Genomic DNA, 15,487 nt, shown 5'->3' with positions numbered 1-15,487 from the left:
GACACGCTTGGCGGCAGCAACGTCAGTGTGCCCAGGACTTCCCGCAGGGGCACCTGGCCTCTTGGCAGGCCAAGCAAACAGCTGCACCTACGGGATCAGGAGCCGTTGCAGAAGCTAACACAGGGATAAACTCCTGGTGGGGAGGGGTTGGCTGTGGCACGCCTCCCTGCTCAATTCCGTCCCTGCCAATTCCACGCAGAGAAACATCTTCATTGTCAAAGGGCAACGGCTGTTCTGCGGGTCTCTAAGCCTTTCCGGTCTGGGGATTTCCGATGGGCCTGCAAAACGGTTTCCCTTGACCCGGGGTGAGGTCTGCTCGGAAGCAAGACAAGGCAAAACAGGGCCTCCCTGCTCGCTCAAAACAGTCAGGGGAATGCCCCAGCCTTGGAGAAGTAACTCGGGTTCCCAACCTCCAGGCGTTGCAGACAATGAAGAAAACAGCCGTGATGTAGTATTATGAAAATATATATTTGAACTGTTTTGCAGTGAGTAAAAAGGTAAAGGTAAAGGTTTCCCTTGCTCGAAAGCCAGTCGAATCCGACTCTAGGGTTGCGGTGCTCATCTCCGTTTCCAAGCCAAAGAGCCGGCGCTGTCCAAAGACGTTTCCGTGGTCATGTGGCCGGCATGACTAAACGCCAAGGTGCACGGAACGCTGTTACCTTCCCACCAAAGTGGTACCTATTCATCTACTTGCAATTTCTTGCTTTCGAACTGCTAGGTTGGCAGGAGCTGGAACTAGAGACGGGAGCTCACTCCCTCATGCGGCACACCCGGGTCTCGAACAGCTGAACTACCAACCTTCCACAGCCTGCAGTTCAGCGTCTTAACCACTTGAGCCACCGCAGCTCCTGGAGGTCTCTTATCCATGTGCTAACCAGGGCCGACCCTGCTTCGCTTCCGAGATCTGATGAGTTCAGGCTAGCTTGGGCCATCCCGGACAGGGCAGGAGATGTTTAGAGGTGGTTCGCCATCGCCTGCCGCTGTGTGGCGACCCCGGGCTTCCTTGGAGGTCTCCCATCCAAATACTAGCCGGGGCCGACCCTGCTTCGCTTCCGAGATCTATCATGATCAGGCTAGCCTGGCTCGTCCAGATCAGAACACGAATAAGGCAGGTGCAGGAAAATAAAAGATGCTCACGGCAAACTGCAAAGGTACGGGTTGCTGTTGTTGTCGTTCAGCCGCACAGTCGAGTCCGAGTCTTCGCGACCCCATGGACCACATCACGCCAGGCCCTCCTGTCTTCCGTCATTCTCCGGAGTTTGCATGTCCGTTGCATCAATGACACTGTCTAACCGTCTCATCCTCTGCCGTCCCCTTCTTCTTTGACCTTCAATCTTTCCCAGCATCGGGGTCTTCTCCAGTGAGGGCTCCCTTCTCGTTTGGTGGCCAAAGTATTTGAGCTTCAGCTTCAGGATCTGGCCTTCCAGGAACAGTCAGGGTTGATCTCTTTTAGGACTGACTGATTTGATCTCCTTGCAGTCCAAGGGACTCTCAAGAGTCTCCTCCAGCACCATAATCCGAAAGCATCTATGCTTCGGCACTCGGCCTTTCTTATGGTCCAACTCTCGCAGCCATACATTACTATTAATCTCTCATGGGTCATTGCCTTGATGTGGCGAGAGGGCTTGCGTGGTTGGACAACGCTGTGGGCTATGCCATGGAGGGCCACCCAGGACGGACAGGCCGCAGCGGAGAACTCTGACAAAACGTGATCCACTGGAGAAGGAAATGGCAACCCATTCCAGGATCTTGGCCAAGAAAACCCCATTGGTAAGGCATGCGGGAGGAACTCCCCTATTACCTCCCATAGGGCGGGGTCTTAGGGACAGAACTCCTTTGGAATTTTCCACAGACTGACCCATAGTGAGGTGGCAACCTCTAAGAACTCCACCATGAAGGTTAAAAATTCGTTGCTGTCGTTTTATTTTTATTTTTAAAAAGTAATCAAAAGGCATACAATATGACAGCTAGGATACATGAGAAATAGCCCCTGATATGTGGGTAAAGCCTAACTTGAGATAATTCTGTTAATTCTAGTTATCACTTTATTAATCATGTATTATTTGTTTAGGAGTTTAAGGAGAAGATAATGAATGGTTTTTCAAGCAATCACCGGCAATGACGGGCGGGGGGGGATTTTATTTTCTTCTTTTTCTCAATACTCATAAACTAAGCAGACATTGCCAGTGATACTGTGTATAATATGACGTAATACTATGTATAGTGTTCTAAAACGTATGAGATGCGTGTTGCAAGCATGTTACCTGGAAAATAGAAAAGATCAACATAGCCACAAAACACAAAAACTCCATAAAAAGACAAACCCAATTTTACACAAAATGGCTTGATTTTATTGACTTTTCACTTTCAAATACACCAAATATATTACAATCAGTTCCATCCAAATATAAAGAAATAATTGCGATCTTTTAGTGTTGAACTTTCAGGGCACTGTGTCACCATGTTTGAACAACAGAAGGATTGAATAAACGATTATTTAGTTTAAAGTTGTGTATTTTTAAAGAGTTAATTGGTTATTTTTTTGTTGTTAGTCATTACAACAAGTCATATACAATGGATGTACTTGATCACAACATACGATTTGGATATATATAGCATTATATGTTGACAAGTATTGTCATTATCTTGTAATAAGGAATAAGGCATTATGTATATGGCGTTAATAATATTTGTTTTCTCACTGTACTTTTTATGAATAAAATAATAAAAAAGTTGGGGGGAAAAAGGAAATAATAAAATATCAATTTAAAAAAAAAAACGATTGACAAAGGAACGGGAGTCTGTCGCCGAATTTAGAAATTTACAAAGCGAAACAACGGAGGGTTCCTGACCAGTGTTCCCTCTAAGCTGAGTTAGTGTGAGCTAGCTCACAGTTTTTCAGCCTCCGGCTCACACATTTTTGTATTGGCTCAGGAAGGAGGGCTTCAGACCAAACTAGTTTATCCAGCAGCCAAATCGCTCGCTCACAACTTGAATGCCAGTAGCTCACAAAGTTGAATTTTTGCTCACAAGACTCCACAGCTTAGAGGAAGCATTGTTCCTGACGCATCGTTTCCGCTTTGGAAACAAGCGGAGGTCGAAGACGGCCGAGAAGAATATCAGAGCAGGAAGGTCGGATCCCTACACCCACCACTCCGGACTTCCTTGGTGGTCTCCCACCCAAGTACTAACCGGGGCCGACTCTGCTTAGCTGCTGAGATCTGAGACGACGGACTAGCCGGGGCCATCCAGGTCAGGGCTGGAGCTGTGTGCTAGCAGGGCACGAGAGGAGGAGAACGGATAGCCAGGGACGACAAAAGATGACAGTGTGCAGACACAAACAGAAAGAGCGGGGCAGCCACAGTGCCTGATCCCCGGAAACCTCTCCCTGCCTTGCTAAGCAAACATGTCACAGGAGGGCCAAATGAATGATGATCGTAGAAAAGGGAGGAGGAGGAGGAGACCAGTGTTCCCTCTAAGCTGAGTTGGTGTGAGCTAGCTCACAGTTTTTTAGCCTCCGGCTCACGCATCTTTGTCTTAGCTCAGGAAGGATGGGCTCCAGAGCAAACTGATTTATGCAGCAGCCCAGTCGCTCGCTCAGAACATTAAAAGGAGTTCAGAAAGTAGCATTTTTGCTCACAAGACTCCGCAGTTTAGAGGGAACATTGGCAGAGATTGGATTTATACCCTGCCCTTCACTACCCGAAGGAGTCTCAGAGTGGCTCACAATCCCCTTTCCCTCCCCCTCCCCACAGCAGACACCCTGTGAGGTCGGTGGGGCCGAGAGAGCTCTTTCGAGGACTGCCCTTGAGAGAACAGCTCTGAAATAACCTGTGACTGACCCAAGGTCACACCAGCAGCTGCATGTGGAGGAGTGGGGAAATCAAACCCGGCTCTCCCAGATTAAGAGGAGGAGAAGGAGATTGGATTTTATACCCAGCCCTTCACTCGGAGTGGCTTATAATCTCCTTTCCCTTCCCCTCCCCACAACAGACACCCTGTGAGGTCGGTGGGGATGAGAGAGCTCTCTCGAGGACTGCCCTTGAGAGAACAGCTCTGAAATAACCTGTGACTGACCCAAGGTCACACCAGCAGATGCATGTGGAGAAGTGGGGAAATCAAACCCGGCTAGCCCAGATTAGGAGGAGGAGAAGGACATTGGATTTTATACCCAGCCCTTCACTCGGAGTGGCTTACAATCGCCTTTCCCTTCCCCTCCCCACAACAGACACCCTGTGAGGTCGGTGGGGATGAGAGAGCTCTCTCGAGGACTGCCCTTGAGAGAACAGCTCTGAAATAACCTGTGACTGACCCAAGGTCACACCAGCAGATGCATGTGGAGAAGTGGGGAATCAAATCCGCCTCTCTCAGATCAGAGTCTGCACTCCTAAGCACTACTCCCACCAGTTCCAACAGAGCATGACAATTCTGTCCGCTCTTACAAATCTGGGTAAGAGCCATGCCTTTTCCTCAAGTATGGGGTCACAGACCTCCATGAATAAGAAGGGACATGAGAGAGATTGATAAAATTATGCAAGGGGTGGAGAGAGCCAACAAAGAGAAATTTTTCTCCCGCTCCCCAAATGTTAGATCTTGAGGGCATCGAATGAAGCCGATGGGCAGTAGGTTTAGGACAGACAAAAGGAAAGAGAGCCAGTTTGGGGTAGTGGTTAAGAGGGGCGGACTCTGATCTGGGGAACCGAGTTTGATTCCCCACTCCTCCTCCACATGCAGCCAGCTGGGTGACCTTGGATCAGTCACAAGTTCTCTCAGAGCTGTCCTCTCAAGGTCAGTTCTCAGAAGAGCTCTCTCAGCCCCACCTACCTGACAGGGTGTCTGTTGTGGGGAGGGGGAGGGAAGGAGATTGTAAGCCGCTCTGAGACTCTGAGTGAAGGGCGGGGTATAAATCCAATCTTTTCTCTTCCTCTTTACAGAGAGAGCGATTAAAATGTGGAATTCACTGCCAGTGGATGTAAGGATGACCTCAAAGGTGGTTAGATAGATTCAGAGAGGATAAGTCTATTGATGGCTACTAGCCCTGGTGACTGAGAGGAACCTCCACATTCAGAGGCACTAATCCTCTGAATCCCAGAGATAGGAGGCAACATCAGGGGAAGGCCTTGGCCTCCATGCCCTGTTGTTGGCCCTCCAGAAGAACTGGTTGGCCACTGTGTGAGGGAGGATGCTGGACTTGATGGACCCTCCCTGGTCTGATCCAGTAGGGCTCTTCTGAGGTTCTTCTCAGGGGAAGGCCTCGGGCTCTCTGCCCTGTTGTTGATCCTCCTTGGAAACTGGTTGTCCACTGTGTGGGACAGGATGCTGGACTAGATGGACCACTGGTCTGAGCCCGCAGGGCTATTCTTATGTTTTTAAAACCAAACACCTTTGTCGCTCCACCCCCCTTCACGTAACAGATTCTGGAGTAGCCAGCACGATTTACACTCCCCCCACTCCGCTGGTCTAATTTGGGGGGGAGGGAGGCGGTAACGGGACGATATTCCTGCGGACCCTTTTTTTTTTGACCCCCCCCAAAAAACCGGGGGGGGGGGGGGACCCCCTGCCCTTCGCCGAGCCCAGCCACCACGACTCCAATAACAATTATAAAAATGTCTCATAAAACCATGCATGTAATGTCAATTAAAATCTTGAAAAGCAGAAATTAAGTGGGAGAGCAGCCTTAAACTTTACGGCTTCCTCTGCAGGAGCAGAAGCAGCGTCAATAAAAGTCATTTCGAATGAAGGAGAGAACAGTAAATATTAAAGAAACGGGCGTCTGGGCGCACGCGGGGCCGAAACCCCGACAGCGACTCGAGACCCGAGCATCACGCCGGGCCGGGCTCCCCCTTGTTAGCCTCCGGTGGGAATGCGAGACGCTCGCTGCTGACTGTCCATAAAATGTCAGTTAAAGGCCGAGACGACAAATGCGTTTAACAATAGGTCATTATGGGTCGTTATTGTGAGAGATTTCCTTTTGCCTTCAAGCCGAGGAACTCTTCCTCCAGCCAGCCAAATTGTGGCTAGCAATTCACCGTTTTTTTTTTAAGATTATAGGATTTGAATGGTATTTACCAGGGGTCATTTCGTAGAAAAAGAGGTGCAGGAGCTCATTAGCATAACTCAGCATAACTTATTTGCATATGTCACACCCCCTGACATCACCAGAAGTGTGCCAGAAGGCAACACCCACCGCTCAGGCTCCACTGGACTGCTTTGGATTGCTGGTTATTGGCGGGTGTGTGTGTGTGTGTGCAGATCTGTCTTTGCAGAGGAGGGAGAGCTTGTACCTGAATAAAACCTGGTCTTAAAGGTGCCACTGGACTGTTGGGGAGGGGGGCTCTGCAACTTACCTGGCTGCTTCTTGCTCCTCATGCTGGGAGCTGCTGCTACTGGGAACAAAGGGAGGGGCTTGTTGCATGTGCCCGCCCCCTGGGCTCTTTACTGCCGGAGCTCCGCTCCTGTGCGCTCCTGCAGGAAATGACCCCTGGTATTTATGTTGGGGGAGGAGCCATGAAAACTCTTCGCTGGTGGAACGGGCAAAGGATATCCCCAGGGGTCATTTTGAGGGGGAGCGAGCAGGAACGGTGTTCCGGGAGTAACAAGCCCAGGAGTGGGCACATATGGCAGCGGTCGTAGCCATATCGCAGCTCCTTTTGCCCAGTTCCCTCAACCCCTGAGCAGCGGGTGTTGCCTTCTGACACACAAATAAGTTATGCTAATCAGTTATGCTAATGAGCTCCTGCACCCCTTTTTCTATGAAATGACTCCTGGATATCCCCAAGATTGGAATTTGCAACGGCTGGATGCTTTGTGCACAAACGGCCACTGGAGACAATTCCTGAACACTTGGGTGAAAAGGATCTTCGAAAAGACTTCTCTCTGCCCGAGGTCTTGGGGGGCAAACCGGGGGGGGGGGACTTGACGGCCACGCCAAGCTGCATAGTGTGGTGCAGTCGTTATAACGTTGGGCTAGAACCTGGGAGGTTCTGGATTCAAGTCTCCACCTGGGAAATGTACGACCTCTTCCGAAAAAAAGCTTCTACGGACATCTCCCTGGCTCCACGGCCAGATCTTGGGTGATTCTGCATTGGCTTTTCCCTCCATTGTTTTACCAAACTCAGCTTGGAACAGAAATTCCCCTCTGCATTGCATGCTGCTTTTACTGTCTTGGATCACTGGGTTTTATGGTACCCTCTACGCTGCATGCCGCTTTCACTTTCTTCCAGGGCTCTTTTTGTAGCAGGAACTTCTTTGCATATTAGGCCACACACCCCTAATGTTGCCAATCCTCCAAGAGCTTACAGAGCTCTTCTTACAGGAGCTACTGTAAGCTCTTGGAGGATTGGCTACATTAGGGGTGTGTCGCTTAATATGCAAATGAGTACCTGCTACAAAAAGAGCCCATCGGACTCTAATCTGGGAGAACCGGGTTTGATTCCTCACTCCTCCACTCGCAGCTGCTGGATGACCTTGGGCAAGCCATAGTTCTCTCAGAGCTGTCCTTGAAAAAGAGCAGTTTCTCCCAGAGCTCTCTCAGCCCCACCCACCTCACAGGGTGTCTGTTGTGGGGAGGGGAGGGGAAAGGAGTTTGTAAGCCACTCTAAGACTCCAAGTGAAGGGCGGGGTATAAACCCAATCACCTCCTCCTCCTCCTCTTCTTCATAGATTTATGGCCGTTCAGTGGAGACTTTGCAGTCAGTATGGTGTTGTCCTGGGATATCTGAATGTGGTTTTGAGCTGCACCTTTTCTTCAGCGTTGAGAAAATGTGGAGCAAATGCCAGATACAGAATTGCCTCTCGTTTCATTTCATGCTTATGCAGAAGACGGGGGGCAAACGGCGAGAATAGGAGAGTTTGTGCTTCATCTCTGGCTAGACCCAACGGAGGTACCAATGGCATCTAGATCGAGCGTTGGCCTCGCGGGCTTGTCGACCAGGCCGATGCCCGTACGTACGGGACGACGGGGGGAAACAGTATAAAAAGCATTTCAACTAATTGTTCTCACCTGGAAGAGTATCTGCAGAACCCCGTGGACGATGCACATGCGCCGTCCCAGGAAGATGAAGAACGGCACCACCAGCTCAACGAAGTGGTTGACGAGGGTCTCGAACTGATGGAACCACACAGGCGACCGATGCATATAGAAGGCGATGGGGTTGGGGACAGGCTGCGTCTGGAAGGAGGGAAAAGAAGGTAACAAATCATTGGCCTGCATGGACCTCATTATTATTGCTATAATAATTATTATTGCTATCATCATCATCATTAAGAGAAGAAGGAGAAGAGATTGGATTTATACCCCGCCCTTTGAGTCTCAGAGCAGTTTACAATCTCCTTTCCCTTCCCCACCCCACAACAGACACCCTGACAGGTAGGTGGGGCTGAGAGAGCTCTGAGAGAGGACTGCTCCTGAGAGAACAGCCCTGAGAGAACTTGCTCACAACTTTAATGCCAGTAGCTCACATAGTAGAATTTTCGCTCACAAGACACCACAGTTTAGAGGGAGCATTGATCCCAATCTCCCCAACTCCTGGTTCAGTACCCAGGTTCTAGGTCCATGAACCTCTACCCCACCTGGAAGGTCTCTACAATGAAGGAGAAGGAGGAGATTGGATGTATACCCCGCCCTTCACTTGGAGTCTCAGAGCAGCTTACAATCTCCTTTCCCTTCCCCTCCCCACAACAGACACCCTGTGAGGAAGGTGAGGCTGAGAGAGCTCTTTCGGGAACTGCCCTTGAGGAAACAGCTCCGGGAGAACTTGTGACTGACCCAAGGTCACCCCAGCAGCTGCATGTGGAGGCGCGGGGAATCAAAGCCGGTCCTCTCAGATTAGAGTCCACGCTCCTAACTGCTACACCAAACTGGTTCTGCTTTGCTTCTGGCAACCAAGGGCAGATCTACAATGAAACTAATAAAGCTTAAGCTTCAGGGCCCCTAATCCTGGAGGGGCCCCAAAGCAACTTGTTTATTTAAATAAGTGGATTTTTCAACAAAATTGATGGAGCTTTTTAAAGTGTTTGTTATTAAAATACGGCTATTTTAGTGACAGAATCGTAAGCTGATAGGTTGAAGTACTTAATGTTGACCTTAAAATCTATATATCTAATAGCCAAGCTGCCCCCTCTGTGCGGATATCTAAATCCACACATCGGGGGCACATCGGGGGCAGAGAGATTTTTTTTCACACTTGGGGCAGTCCCAGGTGTGCAGAAAACTCTGAAAAGTTTAAAAAACTATAGGGGGGATACTTAAATCCCCCCCAAAGTAAAAAACCATTCCCTGCACATGCGCAGAGAATGCACTTACCCCTGGGATCTGTGGCAGAGCCACGCAGAGCTCACCGCGGTTGGTGCTGGCGGTGGCAGCGGGGGTGGAGAAGCCTTGGCGGTGGGGGTGGCGGCTAGGAGCCACAGCCGTTGCCACTGTCGGAGACGGGGGGGAGAAGCCTGGCAGGCCCCGCAACCAGGAGCTGAGCCCATTGTTGCCATGGCGGCGGGGGGGGAGAGAAGCCTGGTGGGCCTGACGGCTCACAGCCACACAGGGCTTGCCACTGTTGTTGTGGGTGGCGGTGGCGGGGAGAAGCCTTGGCAGCCCGGGAGCCGCGGGGAATACACCCACCCCACGAGCATCGCGGGTCCTGCTTCTTGTATGCTCTAATACCCATTTCATGCGGCCTCAAAAGGGCCCTACTGTTGCTGGTTGCGAAGGGGCCCCCATGACAGTTCAAGCTTCGGGGTCCCAAAGATGTAGGTCCGCCACTGCCTGCAATGCTCCGTCACTTCTTTTTTACACAGGAGAAGATCCCGGAAAAGAAGGGCCACAGGGCCTCTGATACGGGTCGCTGACGCCATCTATGCCAGATACCAGCTTGGATTTGAACCCAAAGCCTCCTGGGCCTGTGGCCTGTTGCCCCCGGGGGTGAGCCACATAAGTCACAAAGGTAAACCTTTATTTATTTTATTTTATTTTTATTTATCCTTGGATTTATATCGTGCCCTACCCTGAAGTCTTTAACACATGTACGCTATGTTATAAATGTATACCTGGCATTTCCAGACCCAAGTTTGTCACATTTGTCAGCGTACACTTAAAAAAAAAAAAGTAATGTGTGAAGAGGCTCTGGCATGCAATTATGCAGTTTTGGGCACCACCTTTTAGGAAGGACGTTGACGAGCTCGAGCGTGTCCGGAAGAGGGCAACCGGGATGGTGAGAGGGTTGGAATCCAAGTCTTACGAGGAAAGGCTGAAAGAGTTGGGTCTGTTTAGCCTGGGAAAGAGAAGGCTTAGAGGGGACATGATTGCAGTCTTCAAGTATTTGAAGGGCTGTCATGCAGAAGATGAAGCAGATCTATTCTCTCTTGCTCCGGGTTGCAAGACTGGATCTAATGGGTGGAGGCGATACCGGCTAATTATCGGGAGAGACTTCCTAACTGTGAGAGTGGTTGAGCAGTGGGACAGACTGCCTCGGGAGGTGGTGGAGGCTCCTTCACTGGACGTTTTCAAGCAGAGGCTGGACGACCATCTTTCGGGTATGTTGTAGGGCTCTCTTTCGGCTGTGCTCCTGCAGAGTGCAGGGGGTTGGGCTGGATGACCTGCAAGGTCCCTTCCAACTCTTAACATTCTATGATCAACTGCTCCTGAACATGGAGGTTCTGTGTAACTGCCGTGAAGCACTCTTGTCACACAAAAGATGGCACAAACCTGTTTCCTCCGGCTCCGGGGGGGGGGGGGGCACACTGGGCAGAACTAGAACGGACAGGTGGAAATCACACAGAAGCAGATTTTGGCTAAGTATTAGGAGAACCTTCCTAATGATAAGAGACGTTCACCCTTAGGGAGGTTCGTATGCCAAGGCTGGACTGACAGCTCTCCGGGCCGTAAAGATGCAAATCTTTGCACTGAGCGGGGGGTTCGACTGCATGACCTCCGAAGGACCTTCCGACTCTGTGACTCCATGAGATGGACGGTAGAGTCTAGGGCTGCCAGACTCCGGGTGGTTGGCTGGAGACCTCCTGGAATGACAACTGATCTCCGGGCGGCTGAGATCAGTTCCCCTGCAGAAGACGGCTGCAGAGGAAGATGGAACAGATAAAAGGGTGGCGCTAGGGTTCGAGACCCGGGTGCCGCATGACGGAGTGAGCTCCCATCTCTAGTTCCAGCTCCTGCCAACCTAGCAGTTCGAAAGCAAGAAATTGCAAGTAGATAAATAGGTACCACTTTGGTGGGAACATCTGGAGCGGAGGCAGTGTTCCCTCTAAGCTGAGTGAGTGTGAGCCAGCTCACAGTTTTTCAGCCTCTGGCTCACACATTTTTGTCTTGGCTCAGGAAGGAGGGCTCCAGAGCAAACTAACTGATGCAGTGGCCAAATCGCTCACTCACAACTTTGAATGCCAGGAGCTCACAAAGTAGAATTTTTGTTCACCAGACTCCGCGGCTTAGAGGGAGCGTCGACTACAGGTGGCCCTTCTCGGCTCTTTGGCCAGGAGCCCAGCACCACCATTAACAGGACAGACCCACAGGAACTGACCTCTCGTTGTCATCCCACGAACGATAAACCCAGGATTTAAAAAAACGTGGCCTCGGGAAAAGGATGCACGGATGACTCGCTCAGCGCCACGAAACAGCGGAACAATGGCCAACCACCACCACCACCACGAGGCCTGGCTCCGGATCTTCCTTAGCGTATCTAACACGGGGATACATTCTTTAGCAATGTTTTCTTTGGGGTGTGTGTGTGTGAAGAACCCTGAGAGGAAAACAAAGTGGTGGGGGGGGGGGACGGCCGATCCCTATCGAAGGAGACGCAACACATCTTTAAACGGTTTGCAGTTGAAAAACACAACACACACACACACACACACACAAACCTTTTTAAAAGATTCCAAGCGGCGCACGGGGAAATCAGCTCGCAGAGTGGAGGCGCATCGCTCCCGAGCCAGCTGCCAATCCCGGTAACGAGTGCAATTCCTTATTAGCAAAGCTGGAATTAATCACGGCATTGCTTTCTATGGCTCGGAGGCCCTTGCGCTCCCCTCGGGGGACCGAAGACCGCATCCTTCCTTCCGCTGACACCGGGGGCAGGATGGAACGAGCTGAGGGGTCCAGGGAGGTAGCCAAACTCCTACACCACGGGGTCGCGAGGTCAGGGGGTTGCCACATCCGGAGGTCAGAGGACTGGGGCCGGGGGTGGTGGTGGCTAGAGGCCCCCCCCCCACGGGAGCTGGTTTGAGTTAGTCTGGAGGCCGGGCCTCGGAAAGGCCGGGTCAAATCCTTCCCGCTGGATTCCACCCAGCTGGGATATCAAGTTTCTTCCCCCTTCTTTGAAATGGGGAAACACCTTTGCCCGAGATGGTGTTATTCACACATGGCCTTACCTCCCCCATCAGTTCCGTGGGATGTGATTTTTATCCAAGGAGCGTGAAAGTCAAGAGACACTGCCAGTGGACAGACAGCATCGCCCAGATCCGGGGGGGGGATGTAACAATTGCACACATCGCTCGCAAGACCCCTAATACGTACACTGTCAATGTGTATCTGCCACGTGAATGTTTTAGTGACCTGCCTGCCAAAAGGGCCCCAGCGTGGTCATTTGTGGCAAGGGACGACCACACCACGGAGACCACAGAACAAAGCTCGAGAGCCCGTTTGGTGTCGCGGTTAAGTGCGTGGACTCTGATCGGGGAGAACCGGGTTTGATTCCCCACGCCTCCACTTGCATCTGCTGGATGACCTTGGGCAAGCCAGAGTTCTGTCAGCTGTGATTTCTCACAAGCAGTCCTTGAAAGAGCTCTCTCAGCCCCACCGACCCCACAAGGTGTCAGTTGTGGGGAGGGGAAGGAGTTTATAAGCCGCTCTGAGACGCCAAGTGAAGGGCAGGATATAAATCCAATCTCTTCTTCTCTTCTTCTTCTTTCAACTGATGCATTTCTTTCTGACCATCAATAAATCAGCTACGAATGATTAGCTGGTGTTCCCATTGGCTCGCAAGCATCCCTGCAGGCTGGACTTCTGGGCACAGCCGGAAAATACGCAGCGAATGTCTCATTTGGAATAGTAGACTGGAATAGTGATTGTAATGTAACACAATGAATGTTGGAATGTATTTCTCTGATCTGGTGACAGAGGAGACATAACACTGCACAACCATTCACTCAGTCTCAAGGAAAAGGATGCTGTTAGTTGCTTCCATGCTCGAGAAGAGACGGATGGAGCATAACAACAGGGTCTCAATTAATGTTAGGTAAAGGTAAAGGTCTCCCTTGCACGAAAGCCAGTCGAATCCAACTCTAGGGATGTGGTGCTCATCTCCGTTGCCAAGCCGAAGAGCCAGCGCTGTCCGAAGACATTTCCGTGGTCATGTGGCCAGCATGACTAGACGTCGAGGTGCACAGAACGCTGTTACCTTCCCACCGAAGTGGTACCTATTTATCTACTGGCATTTTCTTGCTTTCGAACTGCTAGTTTGGCAGGAGCTGGGACCAGAGACGGGAGCTCACTCCGTCATGTGGCACTCGGGTCTCGAACTGCTGAACTACCGACCTTCCGGTCTGCAGTTCAGCGTCTTAACCTCTTGAGCCACCGCATAAGTCCCCAATTACTTTTAGCATTCCACGATTAAGAAGGGTACATTTACACATTAGCCTCCTATTTTGACATATTTATTTGCTCCACTGTATTTCCCCCCATAATTAAATCCAAACACATGGTGATCATGTAAACTTAGCTTGTTATTCCTGTTTGGTCTTTGCATCTGTTAAAACGTCTTCATTATGTTGAATGCTAATTTGCTGTTTACCGTCTGCCTATATGTATGGACTGTTAACGTCCACTTCGATGTATCTGAGGAAGTGTGCCTGCACACGACAGCTCACACCTTGAATAAAAGTGTGTTGGTCTTAAAGGTGCCACTGGACTCAAGTGTTGTCTTACAGTTCTGTGTCACTTTAAGCTAACACATAATTTATACTATGTGCTTCCACGGAGTAGAGTCCACTTCACCCGATGCATGAAGTACATCCCCGGTGGTGGATATAAATACACAAATGTGCGTATGTGCCTGCCTACCATGGATCCACTTCTAGTACAGGAAAGCTCATGCTAGACTGATGAATGGATAGATTTCTGCAGCCGTGGACTAGCATTGCTATTCCTCTGGAATTTGTCACCAATATGAAAGAAATCTTAGCCAACTGTTGTTGTTCAGTTGCACAGTCGAGTCCGACTCTTCGCGACCCCATGGACCAGATCCCGCCAGGCCTTCCTGTCTTCCGCCGTCCTCTGAAGTTTGCTCAGCTTCATGTTTGTTGCATCTATGACACTGCCTAACCATCTCATCCTTTGCCGTCCCCGTCTTCTTTGACCTTCAATCTTTCCCAGCATCAGGGTCTTCTCCAGTGAGGGCTCCCTTCTCATTTGGTGGCCAAAGTATCTGAGCTTCAGTTTCATTATCTGGCCTTCCAGGGAACAGTCAGGGTTGATTTCTTTTAGGATTGACTGATTTGATCTTCTTGCAGTCCAAGGGACTCTCAAGAGTCTTCTCCAGCACCATAGTTCAAAAGAATCTATTCTTCAGCGCTCGGCCTTCCTTATAGTCCAGCTCTCGCAGCCATACATGACTACTGGGAATACCATTGCTTTGACCATGCGGACTTTTGTTGGCAGGGTGACTTCCTCAATCTGCACAGGAATTAAAAAATCTGGAAAATAAGAGTGTTTCCTCCTTTGTTTTGATGGCACAGCCCTCATCCTGAAAGAGATGTTCCTTCTCACACGGCAGAAGAGATGGGACGCTTTTGGGTTTTGTCAGCATTCACAGCACAAATAATCTAACAGTCGCAGCTCAACTAATCCAGTGGGTTTCTTTGCGGAAAACGACGGTTCAGAGATTTTCGAAACAATCCCTCTAACGCAGCCACGTGAGTGTGCATGTTACACCCACACAAACAGTAGCCAATTTAACCAGATCTATTCCTCCCTCTGCCCGCAACTTCTGAAAAAGTTTACAGTAAACAAGTGTCACAAGGGGAGAACCGTTTGAGAACACAAAGATCTAATTTTGGGGGGTGGGAGAAGGGGAGGAAGAGGCGCTGGCTCTTCGGCAATGAAACATCTAAAATAATTAGGCCTCCGGGGACCTTCCGTTTTATTTGTTTGTGTTGTGGGTTTTTTCCCCCAAAGGTACCCTACAAGCGGTCGCTGTGCTGGGCTTCCCCCAACCGTGTCAATGGCAATATTCATTCTGGAGGGGGGTAAAAAAAAACCCGCAAAAGAATCTGCCCAGCTTGAGACAGCTGAGCGAGCCAGGGAGACGTCTGTTTGCCTTGGGTGCCTGCGTGACCGTAAAACGCTGGCAATTGAGTAGAGCCGTAGAGCCACAGCCGCGCCACTCTCCCCAAGGACAAAAATAAACTTCAGATGTACTGTGTGTGCATATATATGTATATATATATATATATATATATATATATACACACACATACATACACACAC

General features: G+C 50.2%; 1 protein-coding gene across 1 annotated transcript in view; it reads right to left on the bottom strand.

Annotated features, from left to right (window-relative positions):
- LMF1 (lipase maturation factor 1) overlaps nucleotides 1-15,487 on the bottom strand; it is a gene marked incomplete at its 5' end in the record, with an annotated part of 138,041 nt that overhangs the window by 65,295 nt on the left and 57,259 nt on the right. Inside the window, one exon of the mRNA XM_015419004.1 lies at nucleotides 8,003-8,170. Coding sequence (XP_015274490.1) covers nucleotides 8,003-8,170 — 168 coding nt within the window. The remainder of the gene's footprint in view (nucleotides 1-8,002; nucleotides 8,171-15,487) is intronic.

The sequence above is a fragment of the Gekko japonicus genome, unplaced genomic scaffold (assembly GCF_001447785.1).
Source record: "Gekko japonicus isolate JY-2015 unplaced genomic scaffold, Gekko_japonicus_V1.1 scaffold3296, whole genome shotgun sequence".
Classification (NCBI taxonomy): domain Eukaryota; kingdom Metazoa; phylum Chordata; class Lepidosauria; order Squamata; family Gekkonidae; genus Gekko; species Gekko japonicus.
The sequence above is the reverse complement of the archived record's forward strand: the minus strand, read 5'-3'. Positions and strand labels throughout refer to the sequence as shown.